Source organism: Bos indicus, chromosome 2 (assembly GCF_029378745.1).
Source record: "Bos indicus isolate NIAB-ARS_2022 breed Sahiwal x Tharparkar chromosome 2, NIAB-ARS_B.indTharparkar_mat_pri_1.0, whole genome shotgun sequence".
Classification (NCBI taxonomy): domain Eukaryota; kingdom Metazoa; phylum Chordata; class Mammalia; order Artiodactyla; family Bovidae; genus Bos; species Bos indicus.
The window spans coordinates 5,129,128-5,143,630 of record NC_091761.1 but is presented as its reverse complement, the minus strand read 5'-3'; the positions used below and the strand labels follow the sequence as shown (position 1 = coordinate 5,143,630).

Here is a 14,503-nt window from a genome sequence, read left to right as displayed (position 1 = left end):
CAGCACTCAGCTTGGTACCAGCCTGCTGCTGTCCAGCGCTGGGCACCCCTACCACTGGGGGACCATGGTCTCTACTGAGAAAGCTCTGTGGAGGTATGCTACTGCCAAGTCGTGCAGTGTACTACTTCATCCTGTACTACACCATTGGACGAGACCATACCATCCTTCCAGAAACTATGGGTCCCTGCTGGGCTGCACCTTTTCCCAAACCTTGGAAAAACCCAAAGGAACCAATCTGTGGGATCAGCCCCCAGACAGCTAAGCACTGTCCTCTCCCAAAGGCTCCCAAACTGCTTCCTCCCACCTTAAAAGGTACAGATTTGAAGAGTGGTTCTGGATATATTGAATGTGAGTGGCTATACTAGCCTGCTTGAGTGCCATAACGAAACACCACAGACTATATGACTCCAACAGTGAAACTTATTTTGTCACAATTCTGGAGGCTGGAAGTCCAAGGTTAGGATCCTGCTCTCTTCCTGGCTTGAAGATGGCCACCTTCTTGCTATGTCCTCACACAGGGACTGAGGGAAGGGAAAACTCTGGTGTCTTTTCTTCACATAAGGGCACCAGTTTTCTCAGATTAGGTCCTTAACCATATGACCTCATTTAACTTTTATCACCTCCTCACAGGCTCTGTCTTCAAATACAGTCACGTTGGGAGTTAAATCTTCAGTGTACAAATTCAGGGGACGATGCAATTCCTACAAGCAGCCTATTACATAAATAAACGAAATGTCAAGTTGACAGTTGGGTGGAAATCTGAAGTTCAGGGACCTAAAATATGTTTGAGAACTGCCATCACATATCTATGATATTGAAGCTATAGGACTGATTAAAGTTACCCAGGGAACAAATGTAGGTAAAGAAAACGTCTGGGAACATTTTACAGTGAAGAGGCTGGAAAATGGTGAATTCTTCAAAACTAGATGAATGAAGAACAGCCAGTGAGATAGGAAAATCAGGAATCCTGGAAATCCTTTTATTCATCTCATTTCAGGGTCAAGGAAGTGATCTGCTGTGTTAGATGCTGCTGATCAGCTGAGCAAATTGAAGACAGACTCAGCCACAAAATCTGCAATGTAGAAGATCAGTTCTCAGATAAATGACCTTCAGTAAATTGAAGCTTTGTTGTTCCCTGCTCTAAATGAATTTCACTTTTTAAGAAATGGAGGAAACACCACTAAAACTTTCTTTGGCAGGTTTACATTTTCCCTCTGATTAATCATTTCCATGTGAAAACAGGGAAAAGTATAGTGAAGGCTATTTAAATCATACCTAACACAACCCTAGCCATCTATATTTTGGCTTTTTTTCCCCAGGCTTTTTTTCCTGTGAGTAGGTGTTTTTTTAACATCAAGATGTTGCTTGGACATAGAATTTTTTTTATCTTTAAAAAAAAAAAATCTTAACATAAGCTTTCAGTTCAGTCACTCAGTCGTGTTTGACTCTTTGTGACCCCATGGACTGCAGCATACCAGGCCTCCCTGTCCATCACCAACTCCCAGAGTTTACTCAAACTCATGTCCATTGAGTCAGTGATGCCATCCAACCATCTCATCCTCTGTCGTCCCCTTCTCCTCCTGCCCTCAATCTTTCCCAGCATCAGGGTCTTTTCCAATGAGTCAGCTCTTCGCATGAGGTGGCCAAAGTACTGGGAGTTTAAGCTTCAACATCAGTCCTTCCGATGAACACCCAGGACTGATCTCCTTTAGGATTGACTAGTTTGATCTTGGAGAAGGAAATGGCAACCCATTCCAGTACTCTTGCCTGGAAAATCCCATGGATGGAGGAGCCTGGTAGGCTACAGTCCATGGGGTCGTGAAGAGTCGGACACGATTGAGCAACTTCACTTTCACTTTTCACTTTTATGCACTGGAGAAGGAAATGGCAACCCACTCCAGTATTCTTACCTAGAGAATCCCAGGGACAGAGGAGCCTGGTGGGCTGTGGTCTATGGGGTCACACAGAGTTGGACACGACTAAAGTGACTTAGCAGCAGCAGCAGCAGTTTGATCTACCTATAGTCCAAGGGACTCTCAGGAGTCTTCTCCAACACCACAGTTCAAAAGCATCAATTCTTCAGCGCTCAGCCTTCTTTATGGTCCAACTCTCACAACCATACATGACTACTAGAAAAACATTCAAAAATGAATGTTTAATGACTATTTAATGAAGTTTAAATAGTTAGGCCACCTGATGAGAAGAGCTGACTCATTGGAAAAGACCCTGATGCTGGGAAAGATTGAAGGCAGGAGCAGAAGGGAATGAAAGAGGATGAGATGGTTGGAAGGCATCACCGACTGGATGGACCTGAGTTTGAGCAAACTCTGGGAGATAGTGAAGGACAAGAAAGCCCAGCCTGCTGCAGTTCATCAGGTCACAAAGAGTTGGACATGACTTGGCAACTGAAAAACAACAGTCATAATTTATTTAGTCAAACCCTAATTTGGGGGTATTGGAATAGTTAGTTCCAGGTTCAGTTCAGTTCAGTTGCTCAGTCATGTCTGACTCTTTGTGACCCCAGGCCTCACTGTCCATCACCAACTCGCGGAGTTCACTCAAACTCATGTCCATCAAGTCGGTGATGCCATCCAGCCATCTCATCCTCTGTCATCCCCTTCTCCTCTTGCCCCTAATCCCTCCCAGAATCAGGGTCTTTTCCAATGAGTCAACTCTTCCCATCAGGTGGCCAAAGTATTGGAGTTTCAGCTTCAGCATCATTCCTTCCAAAGAACACCCAGGACTGATCTCCTTTAGAATATACTGGTTGGATCTCCTTGCAGTCCAAGGGACTCTCTTCTCCAACACCACAGTTCAAAAGCATCGATTCTTCGGCACTCAGCTTTCATCACAGTCCAACTCTCACATCCATATGTGACCATTGGAAAAACCATAGCCTTGACTAGAAGGACCTTTGTTAGCAAAGTAATTTATCTCTGCTTTTCAATATGCTATCTAGGTTGGTCATAACCTTCCTTCCAAGGAGTAAGCGTCTTTTAATTTCATGGCTGCAATCACCATCTGCAGTGATTTTGGAGCCCCAAAAAATCAAGTTTGACACTGTTTCCACTGTTTCCCCATCTATTTGCCATGAAGTGACGGGACCAGATGCCATGATCTTAGTTTTCTGAATGTTGAGCTTTAAGCCAACTTTTTCACTCTCCTCTTTCACTTTCAGCAAGAGGCTTTTTAGTTCTTCTTCACTTTCTGCCATAAGGGTGGTGTCATCTGCATATCTGAGGTTATTGATATTTGTTCTGGCAATCTTGTTTCCAGCTTGTGCTTCTTCCAGCCCAGCGTTTCTCATGATGTACTCTGCATATAAGTTAAATAAGCAGGGTGACAATATACAGCCTTGACATACTCCTTTTCCTATTTGGAAACAGTCTGTTGTTCCATGACCAGTTCTAACTTACCCTATTGTAAATCGCTCTATAGAGTATTGTCAGATATTAATCTTTAACTGCATCTTGAACTTAAGACAAATTTTGGTAAACAGAAATAATGGCTTGGGAGTTCCCTGGTGGTCCAGTGGTTACGACTCTGCACTTCCACTGTGGAGGGCCTGGGTTTGATCCTTGGTTGGGGAACCAAGATCCCCCAAGCCATGTGGAGCAGCCAAAGAAAAACAAAAAATGACCTTGAATATACAGCATTTATGCTCTAACTGCCAAACCCGGTTAATTTTCCTGAGGATGAGTTGGATGGCATCACCAACTGGATGGACATGAATGTGAGCAAGCTCTGGGAGCTGCTGATGGACAGGGAAGCCTGGTGTTTTGCAGTCTGTAGGGGCTGCAGAGTCAGACATGACTGAGCGACTGAACTGAATGAACGCAAGTTTAGTAACATGTACGGACTTAGAGTTGATGTTAGAATAAGACTTTGGGGGAAGTTGGGATGGGGTGAAAGTTGGGATGAGGTCAAAGTATTTGGTACCCGGGAAAAATATGAATTTTCAGGAGCCATAGGGCAGACTGCAGTATGTTTGTGTTTCCCACAAAAAGATATTTTGAAATCCTAACCTCCAGTACCTCAGAATGTGACCTTATTTGGAAATACAGTCTTTAGAGGTAATCAAGTTAAAACGAGGTCATTACAGTGGGCCCTGATACTGCATGACTGGTGTCCTTATTTAAAAAAAAGAAACAAGAGGGAGACCACCACATAGCCACATGCCAAGAATGCCTGGGGCCACCAGAAGCTCCAAACAGGCAAGGAAGGACTCCCCTGCAGGTTTAAGGGGGAGCACGGGCCTGATGATGCCTTGTGCGTGTTGCTGTGTGTGCTTATGCTCAGTCATGTCCCCACAGACTGTAGACTCCCCCATGGCCCCAGGCTCCTCTGTCCATGGGATTTTCCTGGCAAGAATAACGGAGTGGGTTGCCATTTCCTCCTTCAGGGGATCTTCTGGACCCAGGAATCAAACTCATGTCTTCTGCACTGAAGGTAGATTCTTTACACTGAGCCACCTGAGAAGCCCACCTTAACTTTGGCCTTATTGCCTCTACAGCAAAACAAGCCAGCCAGTTTGCAGTGCTTTGTTACAACAGCCCCCAGTACTGAACATGGAGAACTCAATTTGGGGCTTTTATAGATATATTCTAGCACATCTGCAATCATATTCCTACACACAAAACTGATGGGTCAGAGGATATACAAGACTCTAAGGCTTTTGACTTGGTGTTGCTAGGCTGCCCTGTATATGACAGTGGTAACTTAAATGATCTCCAGTACTGTGGGAGTGTCCACTCTCTACCCTCTGACAGTAGTCTTTTTGTTTTTAGTCACCGTTAATTTCTGATTTGGGTAATCAAAGTATCTAGAGAAATATGCCAGAGCACGTTGAGGAGAACATTACAGACTTGTATCTTGGGAAGATTTAGTTGCAATGTTTCTAGGCTGTCTCCTAGAGAGTGATCAAAGCAGGCAGAGGAGAGACAACAGTGTGTCCAAGAAGAGCTGTGGACAAAGCAATCACAGTGGAAATAAATATCAGCTTTATTAACACTCAAAGTGCCATTCATTTATATTCATTCCATAGTCCAGAAGGTTACTTAGAGTAAGCCTTTGCACCACAATCTTTCAAAAAATGAACATGTAAGAAAAAGCAATTTTCATTGTGCTAATTATTGCAGGCCTTCATGCACGATAAATCTAAACAAAGATGTGTGCCAACCATATACAAATTTCCATATAAACAAAGTCATTGATCACTAACAAAATATAAACATGGTTTCTTTCACATTAGATTAAAAAAAAAAGCTATTTACCAGCAAGAAAAAACAAGTACATAAAAACTGTAAAACTCAAAAATTTTATACATTTTTACAAGCACAATTTTGAATGAACACAAAGTCAAATGTGCATGAAATGTGGCACATACCACACTGTATCTGGCTTCTGATAGGTTTTTCTAATCATATCGGCTCCTTATAACATAAGCTTAGTGACATTCAACTTCAACAGTGGACTCTATTCCTAACATAAGTAATTTCACATGATACCGCATATTAAAAAACAAGGTTCTCCTTAAGTACAACAACATTGTCAGATTGGAAATTTAATTCCCAATTCGTTTTCTGCCAGTTACTTAAAATACAAAATACGGTGTAAAGACACAATAATGTATGTTTGGACATTTCTAAACCAATTTATAGTTAATCACAGAGAATCACAATTTTTCAATATATTGTTTTATGAGTGAGGTCTGACCTTGCCCAGTAAGAAGAAAACTGAAAGTTGAAATCTTTGGGGTAGAATAAAGGAAATATTCAAAAACAGTAGGACAGGCGAACAGCAACTGGAGATATAAAAGCCTTGACATCTCTTCAAGATAATTTAGTTTCTCACATTTTTTCATAGCTCTGAGAATTCAAAGGTTGTTTTAGTGGACAGTGTTTTTGCTACTGCTTAAAACCTATTTTTTCCCCTTAATTTGCATTTCATAGAATTCTCAATGAGAATTCAATGTTCTCTGCAAGAGTATTTTAATTGATAGATATCTAAGTAAATCTGCAATCAACTGTGGAAATACAAATACATTTTGAATGGTAAAAACAAAATTAAGAAAATAGTTTTGATCAGCCAGCTGAAAATATATTCATATAGTAAATAATCTCTCAGAAAGCTTTATATATATTTAATTATTCTAACTAAACAGTACCCTTATAAAACAAGTTCATAAAAATGTAGAAATGAAAATAAGAAATTACTGGGATATATACACATACCTACAGACAGAAAAAGACATCTCCACACACACATCCCCCAATACACAGAGTTACAAGCATACTTTCAACTTAGTCATGGATTTTAGAATACATATAAAATCAGAAAGTGATGTTGAACTCCTGAGTTCTCAACAAAGATAGAACCATAGATAAGTATACTTTGTAAAAGCATGAAAGTCCATCTAAATCAGTAATAGCAATGCAGTTACTGATGGCTACATCTTGAAAGAAGTTTAAACACAGAGACACAGACAGTAGTTCAATGCACGCATTCACGATGCTCACACACCCATCAACAATTATTGGTCAGAGTAGTAAATCAGTGTACAAATAAACATTTCCAAAAATGTGCAAAAAAGTCAACCTTGATAGGAAAAGAACACCTCTGTACATAAACTGCCCAGGATTTAACTGAGATTAAAAACATTTACAGAGAGAAACTAACAGATTAAATATAGAGAATTTAATGGCTACATTTAAAAATGTACATTAGGTCAAAGGGTAAATTTACAAATTGATAATCAGAATTTGCAACAATTAAAAGTTTATTCTCATATTTATCCAAGTTTACTTTTATTTACAATGATATCTGAATAAAAAGAACCATGTGAAATGTAAGAGATGTCAGACATTAAAAGTATTTTTGGTATTAACTCTTTTATAATATTTCAGAATGCAGGGTAGCAAATTTTAAAACCAACAGCAATAGAAAAAATGTAAACCTTTTACTTACTAAGACTGTATTAAAAACAAGTGCTTGTTTTTAAAGAAGTATTCTTATCCTTAGACACTGCACTTTCACTTGAATGGGGTATATTCCAAGGGTTTGGCCTACTTTCTTTTGCCTGTAAACCTTTCCAGCGCAAATGTTTCCACTAGTTCTTTCTTATTCCAGGTGGAAAAAAAGTCTTTGGAAAAATGAGAACATGACAAATCTATTTTGAAGCCTGTGTCTAACAGAGTTAGATGTAATTTTGTTACTTATCTCTCCCCTCCAAGCAATGCTAATGCTAAATCACCAACAGTTAATTACACAAATAAGTGAAGACAAAAGTGCTTTTCAGTACAGTCACAAACTTTACTGTCCTCAACTGGCATTAAGGGACTCAGAAATCCTACTTGGGGACAAATTCTGCATGTATGCTGGAGAGCAGACTTGTCCTTGTCTTCCAAAATGTCTATGGCACAAAAAGTCCATAACCTACTTTTCTGCAAAACTTTCCTGGAATGCCCCTCAAGTCAAACACAAGTTCATAAATGTCAAGACATTAAGAAGAAAGTACGCCCCCAACCTGAGGCATGTGTGTCGATGTGTATGTATATGCATCTGTGGTCAAGTGACATTAATAAGATTGGCACGTGTACAAGCTCAAGTCTGTAATGTCTATATAGTTCCCTAATAGTTGAAGTAAATTCTGCATGTCTAAATGCAAACACCGAGCACCTGTCCTTTAACTTGAAGGATAGACTGAGATACAAATTCTACTAGTACCTGTTTTATCATTTTTACACTATTAGCTTACAATTGGGCAGAAGTAACAGTGCTAATCATTTTGGCTATGTGTGCAGAGAATATAAAAGCTTTGGTTTAAAGTGATTCTGATAATACAGATTGTAAATACAAACAAGAAGTCATTAGGCATAGGGAATAATAGTAATCACTGATTTAACGCCTTTTCTGTTAACAAAAATAGCATTACTGTCAATTAAAATGCACAATTTTGAAAAATATGAAGAATTACATGAGACTGTAATACAAAGCAAAGATAAAGTTTATTCTTTACTATAGCTATGACTCCTCCCTCAACTTTCTGAAACTAAACCATGTCCACTCTCACTACCATCGAGAGAAGGTTCTCTAAACTGCCCTAAGAGCGCACTACCCGCTACAGCTCTGAAAGGTGAACACAGAGTCAGTAGGCACGAAAGCTCCCACACCTATTATGGCATCCTGTCCAGGTCGCGGCAGAAGTCAAAGCAAAGCTAAAGGTGACTATCAAGTACGAACAGTAGCTTCACAGCACGCCTTCCCTAGCCAACCAAAAAGAGGTATAAAACAATTTCCTTTTGAACACTTGGTAAGCTAAGGATGCTTGTTTTGATAATGTCTGGCAGAATTTCTATTCCAAAGAGCTCATGAAGAACTATGCAAAACCAATTACTTTCTATTTAGGAATTATATATAAGCTATTATACACACATACAAATTCAATTTTAATCTACTTTTAGCAACCAAGAGCTTGGCAATTTACAATAAATACCTTTATTAAACAACTGTTTGTACTAGCTACTTTTGGAGAATGTGCTGGCATTCCAACATCAGTAGGTTATACATATTTAAATTGTTCTTCCAAGAACAGAGACTAATCTAATTGGACATTCACACCTTTCCTTCCTTCCCACCCCTGCCCCAACTCCACACACACACACACACACACACACACACTCTTCACAGAAAAGCTAGAGTTTTAGTCAAAATGCTAGCTTAAAAGTAAGGATTAGAATTTGCTATCCCTGGATTTCTTGCTCATTGCCCTAAGTCTCATTGCCTTAACATTTGTAAACCATTCAAATGATCTCTTTAGGACAAAAACCACCATTCCAGTTCTTCTTTGAAAATCGTTAACTGAAACATGATATGCAAAGAATTTGAACAGTGCCAATGTGATTGAAAAATCAACTAATCAACTTGGAAAATAATTTACTATGTCTCTTTAGAATTAAAATATCTTTCTATCCTTATCTTAGAAATTTGTGTCTAGTAAAACTGCAATGTGTCTATCACAAAACAATGTTAATGTTTCTCTTCTAACATATTTTAAAAAAAAGAGGTAGAAAAGGGTAGGAGGAAGCAGGCATTAAGAAAAGTTTAATGGCCAGTACACAGTCTAAGGCCAAAGGAACTCCTGAAGCCTACTGATTTTGGAGAAACTTTCATTGCGGTGGGTAATGTGAATTATTATTGATATAAAACAAAATTAAGGCATACAGAGAAAAAGGCACTACGAAAAATTAACAATTAAACTGCTTTTCATTAACATTTTAACCAATCTTAAGATTCAAATAAATATGAACATTACATGTGTAACAAAGGCCAAACTTCATGTAAAACAGTAAGATCTCAAGATTTTCCTGATCTTAGTATAAAAAACACTGTTGGCAGAATTCAGTTTCTATCAAATGTTTTGGGTATTTTAATAATTCAGACCAAAAGAAAATATTTTCTTTAAAAGAAAAAAGCAGGGGAAAAAAAAGTGCCATGTGATGGAATAAATGCCCCATCACTGGGACTGTCTGAACAGAGGCTGGGTTTTCAGAGTCCTGAGCGAGAGGGGGCCTGACCTGTGGCAGATCTCTCCAGCTGGGGCGCTTCTGCTGTCTGCTGTTCAGTTTATCACAGCCAATGGCCACCCAAAATCGCTTTCCCCTCACCTTATAAGTAATAACAGTTTAAAACATCATTGACGAACTTTTCAGAGTTAAGATATGTCAAAAAAAACAATTGTTTGCCCATTTTTTCCTCCTAGACTGTGACCTCCTTAAGGACAAGTTAACTTAATACCTGACATAGTAAGTCACAATATTGAATAAGTAAATGAAAAAGACTCACCATGTTAAAAAAAAATAGATAGATCCCTATACTTGGCTGACACTAGGTGATTTTATATTGAACTATTGGTCCCAAATGAAATCAATGACAAAGAACTCTGCTGTGGGCCAAGGAGTTTGCATCTGGCAAATGTATTTGCTTTTGCTCCCAAGCTTGGTTGTCCCTATAAACTGTTCAAATTGTATTTTCTCAGTAATTTCATGTACCTTATTATACTTCCATCTCAGAAATATTACACACCAGACCTGACATATACAAGAACTGAAGTAGCAGAGAAAGCTACTCTAAAGAAATAATTTCACCTTTTAAATGTAGCTTCTATTGGAAATAAGATAAAGACTCCTTCAAAGCCAATTCAATTTACTATGAAATAAGTTTTAATTTTTCTTTTCTAGTTCAGCCTATGCATTAACATTTCAATCCATATAAATTATGTAAGGTTGTCATGCCTTTGAAAATTTTCTAAGGCAGTAGTCTTCAACTGTTTCTCAGGTTAGAAACATGTTTTGTAAATGAGGAAAATTAAAGATCATCATATTGAAACTTTCAAAGTCTGTATATTTTAAAATACATTTTAAAGAATTATCATCAAAATTTCTATTAGTCATTATGATATTTTTCAACCCTTTTATTCAATATAATTTGAGTGCAATGTAAAAGATCTTGTATTTGGTCCAAGCCTAAGTCATGCCATCTTGAATCTCTCAAGGCCTAAGTAGAAAGGTATATCCTGAAAAGCACATAAAAGACTGCTAGTGAATCTTCTCCAGCACCAAAAAGTCTGCCACTATCAAAGCAGAACGCATTTTAAAGGCACAAAGTTAGCAGTCTGGTCATTTTCCAGCCTCAGCAAAGAAACATTACAGTATAGAAGAATCAGGCTGTGCATTTAAAAAACAAAACACATTTATAGTCATCCTAAAAAGTTCAAATTTCATTTGTTGATCCATATCATTATTAGAAAGAAAAAAAATGGAGTGTTACAGCCCCTGATAGATGTGTTTCCTTTCAAATTTTTCTTTTTTAAATTTAATTTTGATCTTCCATACCTCACCCCACTTTAAGCTTTTTTGTTCTAGTAGTTTTTATATATATTAACTTTTTTGTGGTTTTTGGTACCTTTAACAACTTGTATGAAATAAATTCACATCACATTTTTATATAGCTCTGTAAACTATTATCTATTCTTAAGTCTTTACATAGAGAACAATACTTTTCCATAGCTAATATTTTTCTTATAAAACAAAGGTCTTACGCAGCAGTGTTAACATAGTAGTTTCTTTTCAGGTGATTTTATTTTCTATAGCATTTTGGAAAGAGAGAGAGACTGAAAAAAGCAAACATTTTGCTTTGGGTTTCACAGTCTCCCAAGGTTTCTCTTTAAAGAGCACTTGTCTCATATTCTGCACTGCTGATTACCCTGACAGACCAAAATTGAGCCAAAAGAAAATCACAAGCACACAGCACAAGGGAAGGAAAAGCCCACTGGTCCAGATACCATGGTCTTGCTCAAGTAGAAGAGATGCCTTCACTCATAAAAGATGAAGAAATTATAATAGATCCACATCCTTGGGGACTATGTTTATAGCACAAGATTTGGCAGTTGATTTTCTGGGGGGTGGGAGGTAGGCTACTAATTCATATTCTTCCTTGCAAGCTGCTTCCTTTCATTATACGGGAATAGGAGAAGCTCTAACAGCTGTATTTGTGCTTTGACTTCTTCTCAGACTAGCTAGTGGAATTTCAAATATTCCTACAGGGAATGCCAGATAGGACCTTGATACAGTAAACCAACATCTACTTAACTTCAGAAACAAAGTATTTTAAAACGATTCCTAAACAAGCATACCTTTCAGCAGAAAATAAAATACCCAAGTCCCTTATGAATCCCATGAAAGGCATCACACTGAGGGCCTCCAGGAAGAATACTATTTTCTAGACCCTTAAAGTACTCAGCCCTTGCTCTAATATGCTGAAAACATTGCAAGTGGCCAAATCACTGTATCATTCACGTTTTTCAGTAGCACAGGTCCATCAGAGATAGTGGGAGTTTCCCAGCAGTCTCTTTCTGCTTAATGTCCTTGGCTCTTATACTAGAAATATCTGGCAGTTTTTAACCTTCGTTTAAAGTAGTTAATACTTTGTTTTAATATGCCTTTCTTTTCCCACAATTATGAATGAACTGACTTCCGAGGAAAGAATACATACATACAGATGGCTGAGTTCAACAGGCTCCATGTTTAAGTTAATTTTATTTCCAAAATGAAAGTTACTGATTTGGGTGCAATATGCAGCTGGTAAGAAAAGGATTGCTCCTTGCTGTTTGTACAGATCATTCACCCTTGACTTGAAGTAGTGATCTCTGCTCTTGTAAAACCCTCATTATGCACTATATCACTCTCTGAAATTTACTTTTTGCAAGGAACCTGCTTTGTACATAGCCATTTTTGGTTTATAACCAGGGCTAGTATTGATCTCAGGGATTCTCAACTTCAGCACTTTTAATATTTGAGGAGGATAACGCTTTGATGGGGAAGGGAGGTGCTGTTCTTGTGTATTCTAGTTTGTTTAGCAGCATCCATGACCTCTAACCACTAGATGCCTCTAGCATCCTCTTTTTTATGACAACCAAAAATGTCTCCAGGCATTGCCAAATGCCAGGTAAAACTATCCCCACCCCAGCCATGAAAACCACTGTTTTACATGGTAACTGTTTTCTGAGGTACTTTAGTCCTCTGTGATCCAAAGAACAAGGGTTTTCTCTCACAACATTAGCTTTTAAGACATGGATACTGCAGGTTAAACTCTCAGTTCCTCAAGATGTTTACCTGCGGGGAATCAGGAGCTGGAACTGGAAAGATACAGTATGCATGATTTCACTTCTCCTTCCCCTTGATTTTGGGGCTTCCCCCTCAGGTAAAGAACGCAGTTTAACATGCACTAAACCACACTAGGTTCTTTTCATTTCTGCTGACTGGCAAATGTGGCCTCTTCTACTCTCAGACATTTAATTAGAGCAGTCTTCTATCTTTTAATTTGAATTTGCTTATTGACTTCACATATCTGCTTTAAAATAAAACAGTATCTTTTTTTTTTTTTTAAAGCAGAAAGCTATCCCTCAAGGTTGATAGATTCCAGTAATATGGATCTATTATAGTGTATTTGCTTATTATACTGGTTAGGATTAACAAATAAACATTCCTCTAGAGATTCATATTTTCTATCAAGATTCCTACTGAGCAAAAAGCTTGGTAGACAGAGGTTAGGATCTAAAGAATACAGATACAAGAAGAAACCTATATTCTTTCAGTTGAGTACCTATCCTAAACTCAAGTTTAGGGCTCAACCCCACAAACGAGAATCTATTTTAAATACTATCACTAAAAACTACAAATTATACATCATTTTTTTCTTCTCGTTTTCCTTGTCTCCCCATCACTGCCAATCCGTCAGTGACACAGGGAAAGACTCTACAATCTTTAGGTATTCCAATGATTTTTTTGTACTAAAAAGAGTGACTATGTACTAAAGTGCTGTATGTCTCTGAACCACATCAGTACATTATAAAAATTAAAAAAAAAAAAAAAAGCTTCAAGTTCTTATAAGGGAAAAAAAAGATTAAATATAAAAAATTTAGGTTACTATTATTATTAGTAATCAAATTTAACCAAGAATCAAGAGAAACACTTTTCCCTCTTGTCTTTTTCCCTCCGCATCTCTCTGTTATAAACAAGGAAAAGTGCAGTCAGAGAGAGGGTGCGTGGACAGCAGGGAGCTGGGCAGGCACACAGAGGCCCCGGCCGCTAGTGGCAGTGCACAAACGTGTGCCTCAGCAGGTCGTCGGCGGGCGGCCTCAGTTTGGCCTCTACAAAAATCCGTTTGAGGAAGTCTCGAGTATAGTCGGAGACATGAGGTGGCAGCTTTGGGTTCGTTGGCTGAGTGGCGATTTTAAAGATGGCAGCCATCGCTTCAAACTCGGCCCAAGGAGGCTTTTCAGTTAGCATTTCTACCACAGTACAGCCCACGCTCCTAAGAGGGGAAAAAAAACACCTTACACAAACAACATCATCATGAAAGTCAGTTAACTAACTACCTACGAAATGAGAAATGTGTGAAGTTCATATACATTTAAACATGACTTGGTTTCAAGTGTAAAACTTCATTACAAGGCTGTCACCATCGACAGCTGGAACTGGGGTCACGGCCCTCGGCGCCCTCATGGAGCCGCTGGGCTCTGAGGCTGACATTCTACGTGCCTCTGAAGGGCTCCTGCTCTGGACTGTCCGTTTCCCCAGCAGCCCTGAGGGGTCTTGGAGCCCCTGTGAAGCGCCAAAAAGACGCAGGGGTGACTGAGGCCTCAGTTGGCCTGGCCAACCGCGTGATGGCCGGGACACCTGCTCCCAGCCACCAGGCCCCCTCCCAGCCCTGGAGGAGAATCCACGGAAGGTCAAATGAAGACAACCTGAGAGAAGAGCACTTCAGGGCAAGAATGATGTGGTTTAGATCGACTGACATGGAGACCTGACAGAAGGAGCTGAAGAAAACAGGGCTTTTAAATTTGAGGAGACATTTTTAAGTGAATTTATGTAATCTTAAAGAAACATCTTTTTCCAAACTTGGTATCAATCCCAAACCCAAACAATGAGAAAAAAATTGCTTT

General features: G+C 38.8%; 1 protein-coding gene across 1 annotated transcript in view; it reads right to left on the bottom strand.

Moving 5' to 3' along the window:
* Positions 1 to 4,977: 4,977 nt before the first annotated feature.
* Positions 4,978 to 14,503, bottom strand: part of MAP3K2 (mitogen-activated protein kinase kinase kinase 2) — a 91,895-nt gene continuing 82,369 nt past the window's right edge. The window contains exon 17 of the mRNA XM_019969168.2: positions 4,978 to 13,872. Within this exon, the coding sequence (XP_019824727.1) occupies positions 13,647 to 13,872 (226 nt within the window). The 3' untranslated portion in view covers positions 4,978 to 13,646. The remainder of the gene's footprint in view (positions 13,873 to 14,503) is intronic.